This window comes from Branchiostoma floridae, chromosome 12 (assembly GCF_000003815.2).
Source record: "Branchiostoma floridae strain S238N-H82 chromosome 12, Bfl_VNyyK, whole genome shotgun sequence".
NCBI classification, from domain to species: Eukaryota; Metazoa; Chordata; class Leptocardii; order Amphioxiformes; family Branchiostomatidae; genus Branchiostoma; species Branchiostoma floridae.
The window spans coordinates 11386276-11402536 of record NC_049990.1 but is presented as its reverse complement, the minus strand read 5'-3'; the positions used below and the strand labels follow the sequence as shown (position 1 = coordinate 11402536).

The 16261-nt window shown below is 39.3% G+C and overlaps 1 protein-coding gene across 10 annotated transcripts in view; it reads left to right on the top strand.

The window, feature by feature from the left end:
- The first annotated feature begins 6279 nt into the window (after positions 1-6279).
- LOC118427250 (leucine-rich repeat and calponin homology domain-containing protein 1-like) overlaps positions 6280-16261 on the top strand; it is a 31116-nt gene continuing 21134 nt past the window's right edge. For 7 of the 10 annotated variants that reach the window (XM_035836919.1, XM_035836915.1, XM_035836911.1 and 4 more), the window contains exons 1-2: positions 6281-6505; positions 14666-14810. In XM_035836919.1, coding sequence (XP_035692812.1) covers positions 6283-6505; positions 14666-14810 — 368 coding nt within the window. In that variant the 5' untranslated portion in view covers positions 6281-6282. Of the gene's footprint in view, positions 6506-14665; positions 14811-16261 lie in introns of all 10 variants that reach the window. The other 3 variants (XM_035836912.1, XM_035836914.1, XM_035836917.1) reach the window with 2 other exon arrangements.

The window sequence follows — 16261 nt, the reverse complement described above, 5'->3', positions numbered from 1 at the left end:
GGGCCGGTCCTTCGGCACAACCTCGTGACGTTACACAAGTGAGTTTATGTAATGGTCCTGTGTTTATGAGGAAATTAAAACACTCCACTGAAAATTAGATTTGTCTACGTTGCCCGACAAAAAGGAAAAAAACGAAATTGCATCTGAATATTCGTGCAACTAATCAATTCACTGTTGAAGGCTGAATCAGACCGAAGTTCTGACAATTCCCATGACAGATACGTAGTTTAGAATCCTCGGAGCTCTTTAAAACATTGGCCTTTGCAATGGAGCTCCGAGAGCCTAAAGATCCACATAAAATCCGATGTAGCGCCCATGTATGTAATCAATTGTTGTCGAAAGACACATGCACTAGCTTCACATGCACACCCCGGCAGATACTAAGACTACTTACATTTTTAACCTTTGCACATCTAACTCCAGGCTATGTTTACAATACATGTATTTACAAACGGCCTGCCACTCGCCGTGAGGGAGTTCAAAGAGACTAAATAACCATATTTAACCAGAGACAATCACCGCCATGTACGCAGATGACACATCAGCAAACACGTTATTGCTAAAGGTCGTGTCTCACTGTACTTGGGGCACCGGTCCGGCACTGCGGGGTTCGTACACTGCGGTACCGCTGTGTTAATTCAAAGTCGCCGATTTTTTTATAATTCAGGTATTGTAAAAGTATGACTTAGAAAACGACAAAGGACACAAGAAGCAAGCTCCTTGCAAGAAGTAAGAAAATTTTCCTTCTATATCTCTGAAAATCGTTGAGTATCGTTCGAACCCCGCAGTGACGCAAGCTTGACGCAAGTGCAGTGAAAGTGCACCTTAACGGTTAATGTATAGTCTCTACCAGATAGACTGACTACGCTGGCTATTATATGGAGAGTTTTGCTACCAGAGGAGTTGGCCGGCCTTAGCGTGGTCTGACTCCCCCGGCCAATTTTCCTGATTTCTTCATTATCGAATTCTTCTTTCCCCGCACCCCCGTTGGGAAGGCCTGTTGGAGTTAAGTCAATTTCCAGGAAGGTTTGAATAATGTATGTAAGTGGATGCGTTTAAACATACTCTTCGTGAACGTAAATAAGACAAAGTGTAATGCTGTGCTGCTTGGGTATAAACCGAAAATGTCAAAATTACTGACGGGAGTTCAATAAAGCAAGTAGTAACTATGAAGGTACTCGGGAGTACTTCGGATGAGTGTCTCCATATAAAAGAAACCATAAAGAAAATGGCTCGGTCCCTGGCTACAATTAGAAGTGTGGCAGAAAGTCGTTCCAAATGTGCTTATAAATGTGCTTATTCCTCACATTTTAGATAAGGGTCGAAAGACACATCATTCCGTGAATAGCTTTATTAGGTTGCTACTTCACAGGAACACAAGGTTTTCGGTGCACAGTCTAAATGGCGCTAATACAAAGATTGTACATGTTCATATACTGACAACTATGAAGTACATAACGACTCAGAAATACAGAACTTCGTTAGGTTGGGGGGAGCGATTGAACACAGCATGTCTAGTAGAACAGTTTATAGCAGTATTATAAAATGCAACCTATAGCTAATTAGAGCACCAAGTAATGTTCTACCACATTTTCAAAATTGTATTAAGAAATTCGGAATCGTTTTGCAGTTATTGGTCGACAGACTACAGCGTACAGACTATATAATTTGTTCTTCCTGTCCCTTGACCTACTAGTGTTTTATGACATGCATGTTCGGGGACATAAGTCAGGGAGACGTCTGAGAACAGGACGTTTTTTGTGTGCTACAGTATGTTATTTTAGTGTACACTCTGTAACATTCATGACGACTACATCTGCTTTGTTGCTTAGTTAAAATCCAAAATATCGATCAAACTCTCTACATATAGATCTACATATCCATATGCACAGTATTATTTCCCATGTTACAGAGCGACACTAACTACATTTATGTCAGGTAAAATGTTTAAGAAAAAAGTCAATTACCCTCCAATCATTTCCTAGGAGTATTGACACTTGGATCGTCCACTTCACCTAAATGCTGTTGACCTTGCTGTTGATCTTGTGCTATAGCGGCATTGCTGTTCCAAATGACATACAGTCTTTTCTATAGGTGGAATGATTTGGGCCAAGAATGGTTCGGTAGAATAAGTTTCATGTGGTTGTGAGGTCCCTCCTTGTACTACGGTGCCTGCATGTATGTGTGATAGGTAGTGTTGAGAATTGGGGTACCACTCGAGCCAGGTAGGAACTTGTTGCCGTGTTGCAGTTTCGGTTGTAGGCACAGCGCAGTGTTTTCTATTGGTGGAATGACTTGGGCCAGGCATTGTGCGGTAGGTGTCTGTTGAATCCCTATATTAGAGTGCCTGTAATAGGCAGTATATTGAAAATTGGCGGTGCTACTTGAGCCAGAGATATATCGGTAGGAACTTGTTGTACTGTCCATGCGTTGCAGTTTCGGTTGTAGGCAGCGTTTTCCATAGGTGTAATGGCTTGGGCAAAGCATATTTTGGTAGGATCAGGTAGTAGTGCTACCCCTGTATTACGGTGCCTGTGATAGAGCGTGTTGAGAATTGGCGGCATCATGTGAGGTAGAGATGGCCAGAGATATGTTGGTAGAATCTTGCTGTGTTGGCCCTGCATTACAGTTTCTATGGTAGGCGCTAAGCATTGTTTTCTATCGGCGGATTGATACGTTGTAGCATAATAGCTTCACCCGCTGCAATATCATCTCTACCGGATCGGCGCAACATAACTATCTTTATTGTCAAGAGCAACAATAACCCCACGTAAATGACAGAAGCTATGATTTTGACATGTACACTGCGAGTTATCTCTTTGTTACTGTTCTCTGTTTGGAAAATGCTAGTCGATTTGTTTGTAGGCCTTGTGGGTTCAAATGTTTCAGTCCGAAGCCCATCTGAATGTACTACACAATGAGCATTGTCGCCGGTATTGCCGTGAGCGGCCACGTATCCGCTAGTCGAAGAAAGATCATGAGTTGTGACAAGTTGTCGAGAAAGAGGCATCTGTATAGCCGTTGATGAGATTTCACATCTCATCGTTGATGTGTTGATATCTTCTAAAGTCAATGCTTTCAAATCATTTGGACTGCTACAGTGAAATCTTTCGCCGCCAAATTGGGGTGGAAGAAAACCAGCAGCACATTCGGCATAGCAATCGGAGCGTGTTTTCTTACATTCGTTTAAACACTTGGTTTTATTTATCAGCCACAACATCGTACAGTCACAGGCGAAAGGGTTATCATTAATGCCTACCCGTTTCAAGAAGGGAAGTCCTATGTCACGTTCGGAAAAGGATGTGAGCCTGTTATTTGACAGATCAACGAATTTCAGCTTTGGAAGATGTCCTATAACTACACCCAAGTTCACGTGCGCGATTCTATTAAATGACAGAGAGAGAATCGATAAACAAGGTAATTTTTTCAGTGAAATCCACGAGACAGTATCGATACGGTTTATCTTCATGTCCAATGTGCTTAGATTCGGAAAAAGTGGAATATGCGTAAGGTTCCTGATACCCAGACCCACCTTCAAGATATAAACGTTATTTGGTATTTCTGTTGGAAAACTGGTGATTAGATTAGCTCATGATTAATTAACGTGCAGCGAATGCGAGTCATATATCTCTTGCAGTATTGTATGTTTTCTCCCGTACAAGAATTAGATATCACCATGAACAGAACAAGAAGGAGTAGGCAACACCATCCTTTGCCCCTGCCTCTTGTTTGGACCTCAAAATGGTCGCACTTCCTAAACATTTGCAGGATCATTGTAAACTCGTTCGTGAAAAGAAAATTATCTGGCCTAACAGAAAATAAGGTCTTCAATCTCTTTCTATTATGTGCCGCTGTGTGATTGAAAGGACAACTCTTTACCTTGTACGTTCGGGCTGCGCAGTAGGCACGGAGTCTGGTCGGAGTTAGTGCAACATGCGGCGACGTCAGTCGTTACCTGCCAGCCTGAAATACGCCACTTGATTGGTCCTCGTTTTAGAAATGAATATTTAACATGTCACGTAGCTCTTTTTAAACAACAGGATGTTTCAAGACAGGTAACAATCAAGAAGAACTTATATCCCATTGGCTGCCGACGTCGTTGTTCAGCACAATCTTGTGACGTTACACACGTGGTCTTATATAATGGTCGCTTGTGTTTATAAGGAAATTGAAACACTCCACTGGAAATATGATTTGTCTACGCTGCCTGACAGAAGAAAAAAACACAGTTGTGGGAAATTGCATCTAGATATTCACGCAACTCATCAATACACTTCTGAAGGCTGAATCATACCAGAGTTCTGATAATGCGTAGTTTAGAATTCTCGTAACTCTTTGAGCTAGCAACATTGGCCCTTGGAACGGAGCTCCGAGAACCTAAAGCTCTATACAATAATTCTTATGTAGCTTCCATGTATGTAATCAATTGTTGTCGAAAGACACATGCACCAGCGTCATATGTCATGGCAGATACTACTTGTGAATTTTTTTACCGTTCACGGTTGCATATCTAACTCCAGGCCATGTTTGCGATCACGGATCACAAGCGGCCTGCCACTCGCCGTGAGGGAGACAATCTTCACTTTGTAAGACGACACATCAGCATGCACGTGAGACAGAACCGGTCAGTTAATAGTCTGTAACAGGCTGACTGCGCTGGCTAGTAGGGAGAATAATTTGCCAAGGGAGTTTTGCTACCAGAGGAGTTGGTATTTTGAGATCTAAGCACCCCGGTCAAGTATATGAACAATCTGTCATGGTTGATTGTAAGTGAAAGACTCTATGTATCTTTCACAAAATACTCCTTTCCGAGGTACTGTTCAGTCACTGCGGAGTAAATCACATATGGTATGTAACCATCACAGTTACAGTAGATATGCTACACGAACAAAAAAAAAAACACGTTATAATGAATAGACCAAGAGTTGGCAAGACGAATATTATTTAACATATAGAACGGGAACAGACAGGCATATGCGTTATATCAAGATGATTAAGACGTTAGAAAAAACTTCTTTGTCAGAAGCATCGTGGATGGAACTAGATTGCTTTATTCATGTATTGCTTCATCTTGGGCACAACTATTGGGTGGCTAAAGCTATTTCCAAATATAACGTTATAAACTGCATCCTTGTTTATTGTTCATAGTTTTATAAACGCCTTCATTAGTAGCTCTCGCAAAAACTGCGACAGCTACTCAGTTCCATGAGTAACAAAATCAAACTGAAAACATGGACACTTGGCATAACATATAATAAATTTTACATATATAGCATACAACGTTAATAACATCCCATATAATGACAAGTACTAACAATCATCATACAAAATATCATAAAACGCATGTGCCTTATTGAGTACCTTATGTGCCATATGTTGAGCTTCGTTTTTTTTTCATTAGCTACTGTTTAAACCTGACTTAAATGCTATCTATGGTAATCGTGACTATTTTTTGTTGTTCGTTGTATACTGGGGAATCTGTCGTTGAAGAAACCTTTAGAAGGATACCCGATTTTAAAATATGACGTTATTCCAAGAAACACGTGCACGTTTGAAAAAGTTTCATGATAACGGCTAGTCATGCTCTGCTACAATATTCCCAGCGCTTTTTGCTATCGATTGTCAAAGAGTTGAAGCTCTATCTAGCGGTTTTGTCCAAACTGCACCGATGTCTTGGTGCTTCTAATTGCCGATTGAACTATAACATCAGCAATGTTTGTTCAAGTCGTGATGCGCCCAGGTAAGGAATTGAAATACCGTTCCGTCAGCAATGACGATTTCAAGAAAAGGAACACAAAGGGAAACCAAAACTAAGGCAATTAAATTGTCCACATTTTCAGTAAAACAACGTTACAAGACTGCAGATTTCCATAGCCAGCTAGACTCTTATACAGCGTAGCTGGGATATGAGCACAATACGGTTAATAAAATTATATCGACACACCTGTTCTCCACAAAGCACTGACAAATGTGCGCATATTGAAGTATAGAAAGAGATGAGAATTCGACGAAGCATTTTGATGAGTCCTAGTCTAATCTATTCTAGTAGTCATTAAATTGTTCTTTCATTGGGTTGATCTTCTACAACTATTCGTCTATTGCTTGCATTTGTGACTACATGTATTTGCTTGACCAAGCCGAACTGAGACCACTCATGATCAACTCAAACAAAAGCGCCTTTCATGCCTTTAGCCAATCACAAGAGATTGTAGAAGGATGCAGTATTACGTATTTGTAGCCAATCAACGAACAGTTTAATGTGATTTGCATACAATCTGACCAATGATGTCCGCCGGATGTACGGGATATGTCACTGCAGAAGTAGGAAAAATGGCGGCACTAAGTCACGGCCTTGGCGGAACGGCGAGCTTGTCAAATCTTCGGAGCCTCGAAAAGAGTTTCGAGGACGCCCAGGTGACTGGGAAGTTGAACTTGAGTTGCAGGAAACTAAAGGAGTACCCAAAGAGCGCCATTTCGTACGAATTGAGCGACGTTACATGTGCAGGTTAGTGGTTTAACTTTACCGTCCTGACGAAGAGAAAACAGCTTTATCGTTTGGCGATGAACACAAACAAACACAGTCTGTGTACAAAATTCGCCCTTTCCCTCTCTTTCCTCTTGTCTCAGCCGCCTGTTTTCACAACAGTAGACTTTAGCAAAGCTAAAAATGTGACTGTTGACGATATGACTGGAAAAGGAAGCCATTTTCTGCTGGAGACACGCACAGGAAACAGTGTACCGGGTAGGGCGATGGCCCATGTTCTATCGTATACATATGTTGTGGACGGTTGTCTAAAGGTACACTCCTTGTTTACCGCAAAAAATGTACGGGACAAAGTGTCACAAACTCGCCAATTAGCTCTAGTTTCTAAGCAGAGTGTCGAACTGGTGTTTGTCTTGGATTATTCAGAGACTACACGCCGTGCTTTCTGGTGAAATTTTCCCCTTAATCGTAAATATGGTATCGGAAGCAGGTTGCTTCGCCCCCCACCCCAACTATCCCTAGCAGGTCACAAATAAACGTATGACACCCAAAATTTTAGATTTTGCGAAAAAAGAAGGAATCCATTCGAATAATCTACGGCGAAGTGAAGCCAACCATTCTAAATTTACACAAGAACAGTGTTTGATTTATCCACTGTGTAAATTCTACATTTGCATTTCAAATTTAATGTATTCAGATCAAACATTTCAATCAATTCCTTTGTTGATGATGACAGATTATAAGTCAGGTTAATATTGTTGAATTAACGCTCCCATTTCTGGATTTGGATGAAGATAGTTGCGAAGTTTGTGCATTTTCGTTAAGTATTTAGCACAAGGAACGTTGATAGCCTCTGACACAGAAGAAATTGATTGTTTTTGGTCGTAAAATCTAATTATGTCGGAGGTTATTTTGGGGGGATGTTGATTGATCGACAAGCTGTGGCTGCTGTAAGTCCATTAGCACAAGAAACAGTCAAGTTAAGTTTACCAATTTTCTAATTTTGGTGAATTACAACTTTCTTATGTTTGTTATGCTCATAATAAAGTACACATAGATTGCACTATTATGCTGATTAGTACTGTTGAAAATTACAAAGGAATGATCACAGTGCAACCTTTGAAAATTGTCACGAAATTTTTATTTTTTTGTACATGATTTATGTCCGTTAAGATACTTTGAAAGCTGTTTATAATAGTATTCAATTGTTTATTACATGCCTTATGTATTGCATTTACAGCAGAGTGTTTTTTGTAACTCTGTAGTCTGTTGAGTCTGTTCTAATATCATTATGCTACAAGCCTTTTCTCTTAAAATTTCCATGTTACTACCATAATGTCCTGTTTTCATTTTAATTCTTATTATGTCTACACTATGTGATTGTACGTATCTCTAGAACTTATTTGTTTAGGGATAACATAGACTATTAGCTGCAGCATTTTATTAACTGTTCAATGTTTTATGTGCACACAATATGTAATATTTACAAAATACATGAGGACACTCTTACATGTTTATATGTGCATGTACAATAACAAACTACAAATGTATTTATCAGTCAGATATTTTTAGTAATGAAGGATAAGCTTTTCTGGGATTATGATTTTATCAGTCTTACATCTACATAACCAACACAGCCAGGATTATTGAGGATCCGATTATATGGGCAGATGTCATTATAGTAGATAGATGATGTCATCCTCCACGGGGACATATCCTACTTACTGGTCCATTAGCTGAGACAATGTACATAAAAGGCAAACAGTTTTCATACTAAGTAGATTATGTGTTTTAGGGACTCCCCTAATGAAATACCTAAATGAGAAAGTAACAAGAAGAGTAGAAATGACCTACACATGAAGCCAAAGTGTTGCAACAGACAATAGGCATGGAGGCATTGCCTCCCTAGATTTACGGACTGACGTTGTATTGTATTGATGAACAGGGCTATCTTTGTGTGGTCTCCAAGCAGATCCTCGGTGGCGGGCAGGCAGTATCTGTTGGGCAAGCAATCCAATTACCACCATAGGAGCATTTGCTTGACTATATAGTATATGATTATGATTGAATAATTATATTTCCTGTTTTAAGGTATACAAAATGAATGTCAAGTTTCACTTCAAGGGTGATGGAGCTATTAACCGCAGTAATAATACACAAAAGCATATTTATCACTGGCCAGGAACTGGGTAGTCACAAAGTTTATCTGTCAGTTATGTATTGCCATGAACAAAAGTTGTAACACTATCCCCAGAATTCACTTGCTATAGCCCATTGTAAGATTTAAGCTTACAAACACTAGACCAGGAAGTATATGTCTGGCGTGCAGAAGAAGTATTGACTAGACCTGCTGTAATAACTTGAAAGAACCCAGGGACTCTTAAATGAAAACAGGCTAGCTAAGTCACCACACCAGGAAAGGATTAGCGAAATGGCTACAGTGTCGCTCAAGTTCCAAGTCCAAGTCCTCTGGGAAAGTTGCCTACACGCACTACTCATAAGTCATTAGAGAACAGGATAAACTGGACATTATTTGGTTAAAACTGTCAAATATTCACTACAAGTAGTACAACGATAAAGACAAATGTGAGCACGTGTAAAACTGAGTCATTTTCTAGGAATGTAGAAGAACTATTTGTAAGTGTTCAATTACGAGATGACAGTGCTAAAAATGTGTACTAGTATTTTTTTCTGGCCTGCATAATGTTCAATGAAGCTGTATTACTAGTCCATGTTGTCAGTTACTGATATGTTCTTAAAAGAAACTTTGTCGATTACTTATAAATATAATTATTTATTTTCTTTCTAATTTCTAGACCATAGTCAACAATGCTACACTTGATTTCTACTTGTTATAAGATTATTGATAGATAAATTTTAAGCTTGAGTCGCTGCTTGACACTCTTAGCCACACATGGTTTGACCTTGACTCGTTGACCACACTCTGTGGTAAGTGTGCCTACATCATGTGCTGTGTGCAGTCAGGAGGTGTTAAAAGGTCGTGTACCCCTGCTGCGGAGTTTACTCTGGGAGTGGGGTCCAATAATTGCTTGGCAGTTGCAGGGCGCAACTTTGCTTTGGCCAGAAGCCACGGTCTGGTGACCATGTGGTAAAGCATTGATGTAGAAAGCTGACTTTTCCACCTCTAGTTAGACGACCGTATATTGGTCTGTAAGCATATGGTTTCCTTCACACTTGGCCTCAGGGTTGGACAAATTAAAAAAATACTTACCCGAAACAACTTTACACTTGCCCAAAATTTAAATTATTTTTTACAGGAATAAAGGTTGTTTATAAACATAATAAAAGAAAGCCTGATAATTATAACTTATTTAGAGTATTTCAAAAATCTTACTTACTACTCCCATGTCCCTAATAAACGTACCGGGACGTTTATTTTTTTCAGCCTCACAATCCACCCGGTACGTTCTTATTTTGGACGGTACGTTTATTTGTTTCTGAAAATTGGGGCTTTGCTAAGCCAGGACCCTCAAAGAATTGAAGTTTTGGGGGTTTCTGCCCATATTTCCGCGGTATTTTTGCTCAAAAGTCACTATTTGTCGGGCGAAACAGCGCGGATTTCCCCGCGTTTTGACCCGCGTACGCGGTACACTTTCAGTGATTTCGTTCCATCTCGCTATGACGCTACGAAGTAAATGTTGTTCTTGGGGGAAAATAAGACACCGCACTGACGTTTTGAAATACAATTTTTACATAAATAACTTTTAGTTTTAATTTAGTAGTAGTTTACAGTCTCTGTTTACATCGTAAACCAGCACCTTGCACGATGAATTTCCGGTCTTGTGGTTCCATGCTCTTTCGTCAGCGAGGCGGAAGAGTGATTCGTTCACATAATAAATACTGGACGTAAAAATAATTAAAAACTATAAGTTCGTTTCCCTTGTGATATGAGTTTTGACGCCGCATATTCTCCAAAACGGCAGGAATTCGTCGGTAAAAACAGCAAGTTCATAATCATTTCTAAGCTTCAAACCGCCACAAACACTTTCCTCTGTAGATGCATGTGCCATTATGCCGAGAAGGTCACGTCGAAATAAACTTTCTGTACGTAGGCTTATTTCTCCGGCAAAAATCAGCCTTAGTCTAGTTTTCACATAAAAAAGTTTCATGTAATAGATTTTAATCGTTTTTATACCGTAATCACTGTATTTCATGCTACACATGAGAATTCTTTTTGCGACATTTTACCTTGGAAAAATGGAGTCGCCCACTGACCCCTAGTGACCTTGTTTATCTGCTGCTGACGCCATCTTGGAAAATTACCGGAGACGGAGATTTCCATTTTTGGCCCGCGGAATACGAAAATTGGGGCAGCGTACATGCATTTCAAGAACCTAAAACATCAGATACATGAACGGACGGTCTATTTGTAAAATCTGTCCATATGGTCTTCCAGTTTGCACAGATATGACGATGTAGAGTGCAAAGAGTCTGAGACGAGAAAAAACGCCGCGTGAATTCAACACCACTTTGGTGGAAAAACTTCACATAAAATCACATAATTTTGTTTAATGTTTCTTTATTCAACGTTTCCTTCATAAATCGTCTAATTTGAGCCTACATTTTGCTGATGTAGTGCAGAAATTGAAAAAAGTGAACCCCGCCAGTCGCGCCGCGCCGGTGACCGCTATCGGCAGTGTTGGCATAGCGGCCGGACCGAAAATCGTCTGGCCGCGACCGCATTCGACAGGTGACCGCTATAGACTATTTCTTAAAATCCAACGGACCGACGAAAACTGACCGAAATGGCCAAGTGTAGTGGTGCGTACCGAAGCTCACATTCCGGTTCAGGTCCGGACTCGAGCCCAAAGATTCCGGTTCAGGTCCGGACTTATAAGTCCGGTTTTTTTACGGTCGCTAAAGTTTCCCAATTAACGTGTTAGATACAAGCATAAAGCGACTTGCTATACTGCGGCGATCCATTTGCGTATCCGGCGCCCGCCGCTGGGCCGCATGCTATCAAAATATTGCCAAAGACGACTGCATCATTTTCAAAGGTGTAGAAACATCGATTTTTGATAAAAACTATCGGGAAATCACGGCAAAATTCGACATTTTCCAGCTTGTTTTTTTGACGGCCGAAATTTCAAAATGGCGCTTGCGAGGTCATAGGGGTCAATGGGATAGCCTACTGTAATGCGGGTAGAAATGATGCGTGCGGTGTTTTTATCTTCTATATTCAACCGTAAAATTAATTTTAAATTTATTCGTTACAAAGATAAATGCAGGAGGTATAACATGAGTTCATGAACTTGAAACTTTTTCTAAAATAGAACGTGCCGGTGTTTCTTTTTAACAAGCTACTCACCCATGCTTTCGGTGAAGTATCCCGGCAAGCGGCAAATGTCATTTACAGTCGCCGCGCCGGAGATTTGTTTTAGCTTGTTTATCTTGGACATTTTCTTCATTTTTAGAAGATATGGGACTTAAAACCCATACCAGGAGATAAACAAATCCACATGCTTTATTTTCATGGGTATAATTGCTAAAGTCAACCTGTCATTTTTGCCGCGTTGCCGGATTAGGAAAGAAGGTTGCCACGGCGCGACCATGTGCTTGGCTTATGGCGGTAGGACAATACGCAGAAATACGTTATTTTCTGGCCTGTTGGCTGCGATTAAAAAGTTACATAGGCATCTAGCGTTGTTTTTAGATGTTACTAGTATACAACAAGAAAGAGATTTCCGGTTTTCCAGAAAACCGGTTTTTGACGTTCCGGTTTTAACCGGACTTGAACCGAAAGTTATAGCAAGTCCAAGTCCGGTTCGGCGAACCGGTACGCACCACTAGCCAAGTGGCCCCTATACTCAGGTTACTCATAAGGCAGGTTTCACTGTACCTTTTATTACAAAATGGAGAAAATATCATAATTCGAACAAGATATCTGTTATAGTTCTTCAGCTAATTATTTATACAACTGATGTGGTTCTTAGGCATAAATAAATAAAAAGAACCTACCTGCTTATCATCTTCTTTTCTTTGGACAGAAGTAGTATGGACACAGTTAAGTACATGTCAATTTGGTAATTTTCCGGGGGGTATGTTTATTCCGGGGGGTATGTTTATTAGATATTGAGGATTTGTCCGGGGGGTATGTTTATTCCGGAAGGTATGTTTATTAGGGACATGAGAGTAGTACTTGTCCGGTTGGGCAAGTGGGGTAGGACATACGCTTGCCCAATCAGCACTTTCACTTGCCCGGGACAATCAGACTATTGGACTTGTCCAACCCTGGGTATATAGGGCTCTGATTGTTTTTGTAAGCTAAAAAGTTTTACGCTTTTCATTTTTTGGCAGTTGAATGTACAAACAGGGCATGTTTGACTATACATATATCTTTGAATCCTACAATCTGTTGTGCCCCTCTTTGACCATTGTCTTTAGAGGTCCCCTGAGTGGTCAGTATAGTCAGGTTTGACTGTATGTTATGATGTTTATAGTAAATTATACACCTTTAGTAAGGCTTTACTGTTGTACAATAATATGAAGTATAGTCCAAAATAGCAACAGTGACAAGCTTCTTTCCCCTGGACCAAAGCACATCTTGTGCACAGACCACCATTGTAAGCCAGGGATCATGAGGTTTGGTGCGCACACAAAGCTGTGTAACTACCGGCTTGACGTCCTGCTCGGACATGTTAAAGGTCATGTGCCCCTAGCAACCCATGTGATTTAAATTCTGGGTTATGTATATGGGCAGGATAGAATGTTTTATATATTGACAGGATGGAATATTTTGTATATTGACAGGATGGAATATTTTGTATATTAACAGGTCGGAATATTTTGTATATTGACAGGATGGAATAAAGTCAATTTTCACCAGAGTGTAGATCTTGAATGTAGGTTACAAAATTTGAATTTGTGAGAATATACTGACATTTGCCAGTTATATCTTAGTAAGTCTTAATTCACTGCAGTACATTTTATCAAGGAGGTTATCAATTATTTTTAATCTTGAAGTTGAATGCCAGTTTCTAGAATGGAGTCCAATCACACAGGCCAATTATTTTTTAAAGATCGCCGATACATGTACGGTTTATTAAAAAATTGAAATTTTTCAATGGGAACGTATCTATGAAAAAGAGATGAAAAGTTGTATCAAACACTTTTAATGCTCTATTTTTATCAAAAACATAAGGCATTCTGAGTTAATTATGAATGTTATTAAATACCTGGGAAAATTGTTGTGTATTATTATGGTAAAACATAAAACCCAACTCTCAATCAATTCGCTCCTGTAGGTTTACAGTGATAGTTCCATTAGATGACCCAGTGCTGATTATGTTTGTTACCAGCAAATTCCTGCAATGGTTTTGTTCTGAGGTAGAGGACAAGTTTCAGAACAGGTGGCCAACATTAATTGGGGTCAGCACAGGAAACCAAGTATATGCCTACCCAAGAGTTAGACATTTGTAACACTGTTTGTTTTAACTTTTGTTCCATTTGGAAACCCTAGCATGAAGTAGAAAGAACGGTGAATAGGATTTCTTTTGTGATGTACAATGTAGCTTCCCACATCCTTTTTTCTGTTGCCTCATCACGAGTTTCCTCTGTAAACAGGACATTCTACTTGTACAGTACTGTACTTCAGGGCAAAAGAATTCTGTGGGAAAAAGTGTTGATGGGCCAAATACTGTATATCTGTAAATTTTGCTGCGGTTTTATCTTTGCGTACTTTCCGACTTGAAATCGTGACACAGCAAATATGCATTTCCATTTTGATAAACATACATATGTGTACTGCTGTTCTACAAAAGTCCTCTGTTTCCTTTCTAAGTGGGAAATTTGAAATGTCACCTCAAAAATGAATGAATTTACAGTAAGTTAGTTAGTCGGGCAGCAGACTACAAATACTTTTCGTCTTACCTGCAATACTACGTGTATACAGAGTTATAATACTCTGCTGAGGATTTCAATTTTCCCAATTTAATTATTTACAAGTTATAAAATATACATCATGCTTGGATGTACACATTGCAATCCAGTCAATAAAACAGATCTTGCTTTGATTAAAGTTTGATTGGTTATGACAAAAGAATAGATGGTATTAAGTTAAGGAAGGGCATTGTGATTTTCAAGTTGTTTACAAGTAAGAACAATTAATGCTAAGTACTGGAGCCAGTCATATATGTATAATTTTCCTCCTTTTTCTTTCAGACTTGTCCAAGAACCGTTTCCAGGAGTGGCCGTTAGAAGTTTGTGATTACACGTCGCTGGAGAATGTAGATCTTTATAACAATAACATCAAGGCAGTGCCTGACATGGCCGTCAACTTACAATGTTTGACATGGCTCAACCTCAGGTAAGGGATTTGTAACATACATTGTAGGCATTCTTAGAAAATTAGACTTTATCAAGTATACAAAAATTACAGTCATGCACTAGTAATGTAGTAGTAACTAGAGTTCCACAAACACATACCTTTGCCAAATAAACCAGGTTTGTTATGTAGAATGATGTCTGTAGACAGATGCGTTACTCATTTCATTTTCTTTATAATTATATGCTTGGAGTTGGTTTATAAAATTTCGGCATGTATTATGCAAATTAGATCCCAAGTTACAATTAATTGATATCAAATTGTATCAAGCATTACTTAAGCTATCAGCATACCAAAAATCATGATGATCCTTTGATCCATTCTTGACTTTTTCTCTTTCAAAGTCTTTAAATACACCTCTTACTGTTTTCCGTCTTTCTCAGTTACATATGTGACAACTTTGATGAAAGTACTATAATGGAATGCAGTGGATTTATGAACTTTTCCTCATCAATTATGCAAATTAGCTGTTAACTTGCATAATAAGTATCACATTATATAAGTCTTCACTTAGGCTATCTACATGCCAAAAATCATGACGATCCGTCAACACGTTCACATTTTCTCATTAATTATGCAAATGAGATCATCATTTGCATGAAAAATATGTATTGACATTTCTCTTTTTCTCAGCTACATATGTGACAAGTTTTAAAGTCCTATCATGGAATATAGTGAATTTATAAAATATCCTCATTAATTATGCAACTTACCTGTTGATTTGCATAATTGGTATCTCATTATGTAGGCCTTCACTTACGCTACCTACATACCAAAAAACATGATGATCCGTCAATTTTTAAATTTTCTCATTAATTATGCAAATGAGGCCATCATTTGCATAATTGATATCTTTCGACATTTCTCTCCTTCCCAGCTACATATGTGACAAGTTTTAAAGTCCTATCATGGAATGCAGTGGATTTATAAATTTTCCTCATTAATTATGCAAATTAGCTGTTGATTTGCATAATTAGCATACCATTATGTAAGTCATCACTCCTTCTATCTACATACCAAAAATCATGACGATCCGTCAACACGTTGCAGAGTTATTCTCGTCCAAAGTTTGAAAGGAAACCGGCGCCTGCAGTTCCATAAAAGCCGCTAGGGGGCCCAAACTCACAGCACTTACTCTCTGCCTCGAGGGCTATCTACCACTCAAAAATTATGATCACAGCATGTCCAGAACACGAGATATCAAAAATTGATGTTCTGCTGCAGTATCTTAGCAAGCCGCTAGGGGGCCCATTATCGAACTTGACCTTCGTTTTCCCGACCCCTACCCACCTACCAAATATTATCGGGATCCATCCAAGACTTCTTGAGTTATGCTGTTAACAGACAGACACACAGACACACAGACTCACAAGCCCAAAACATAACCTTAGCCATTCTGGCAAAGGTAAAAATCATGGTAAAATTGGAGTGTG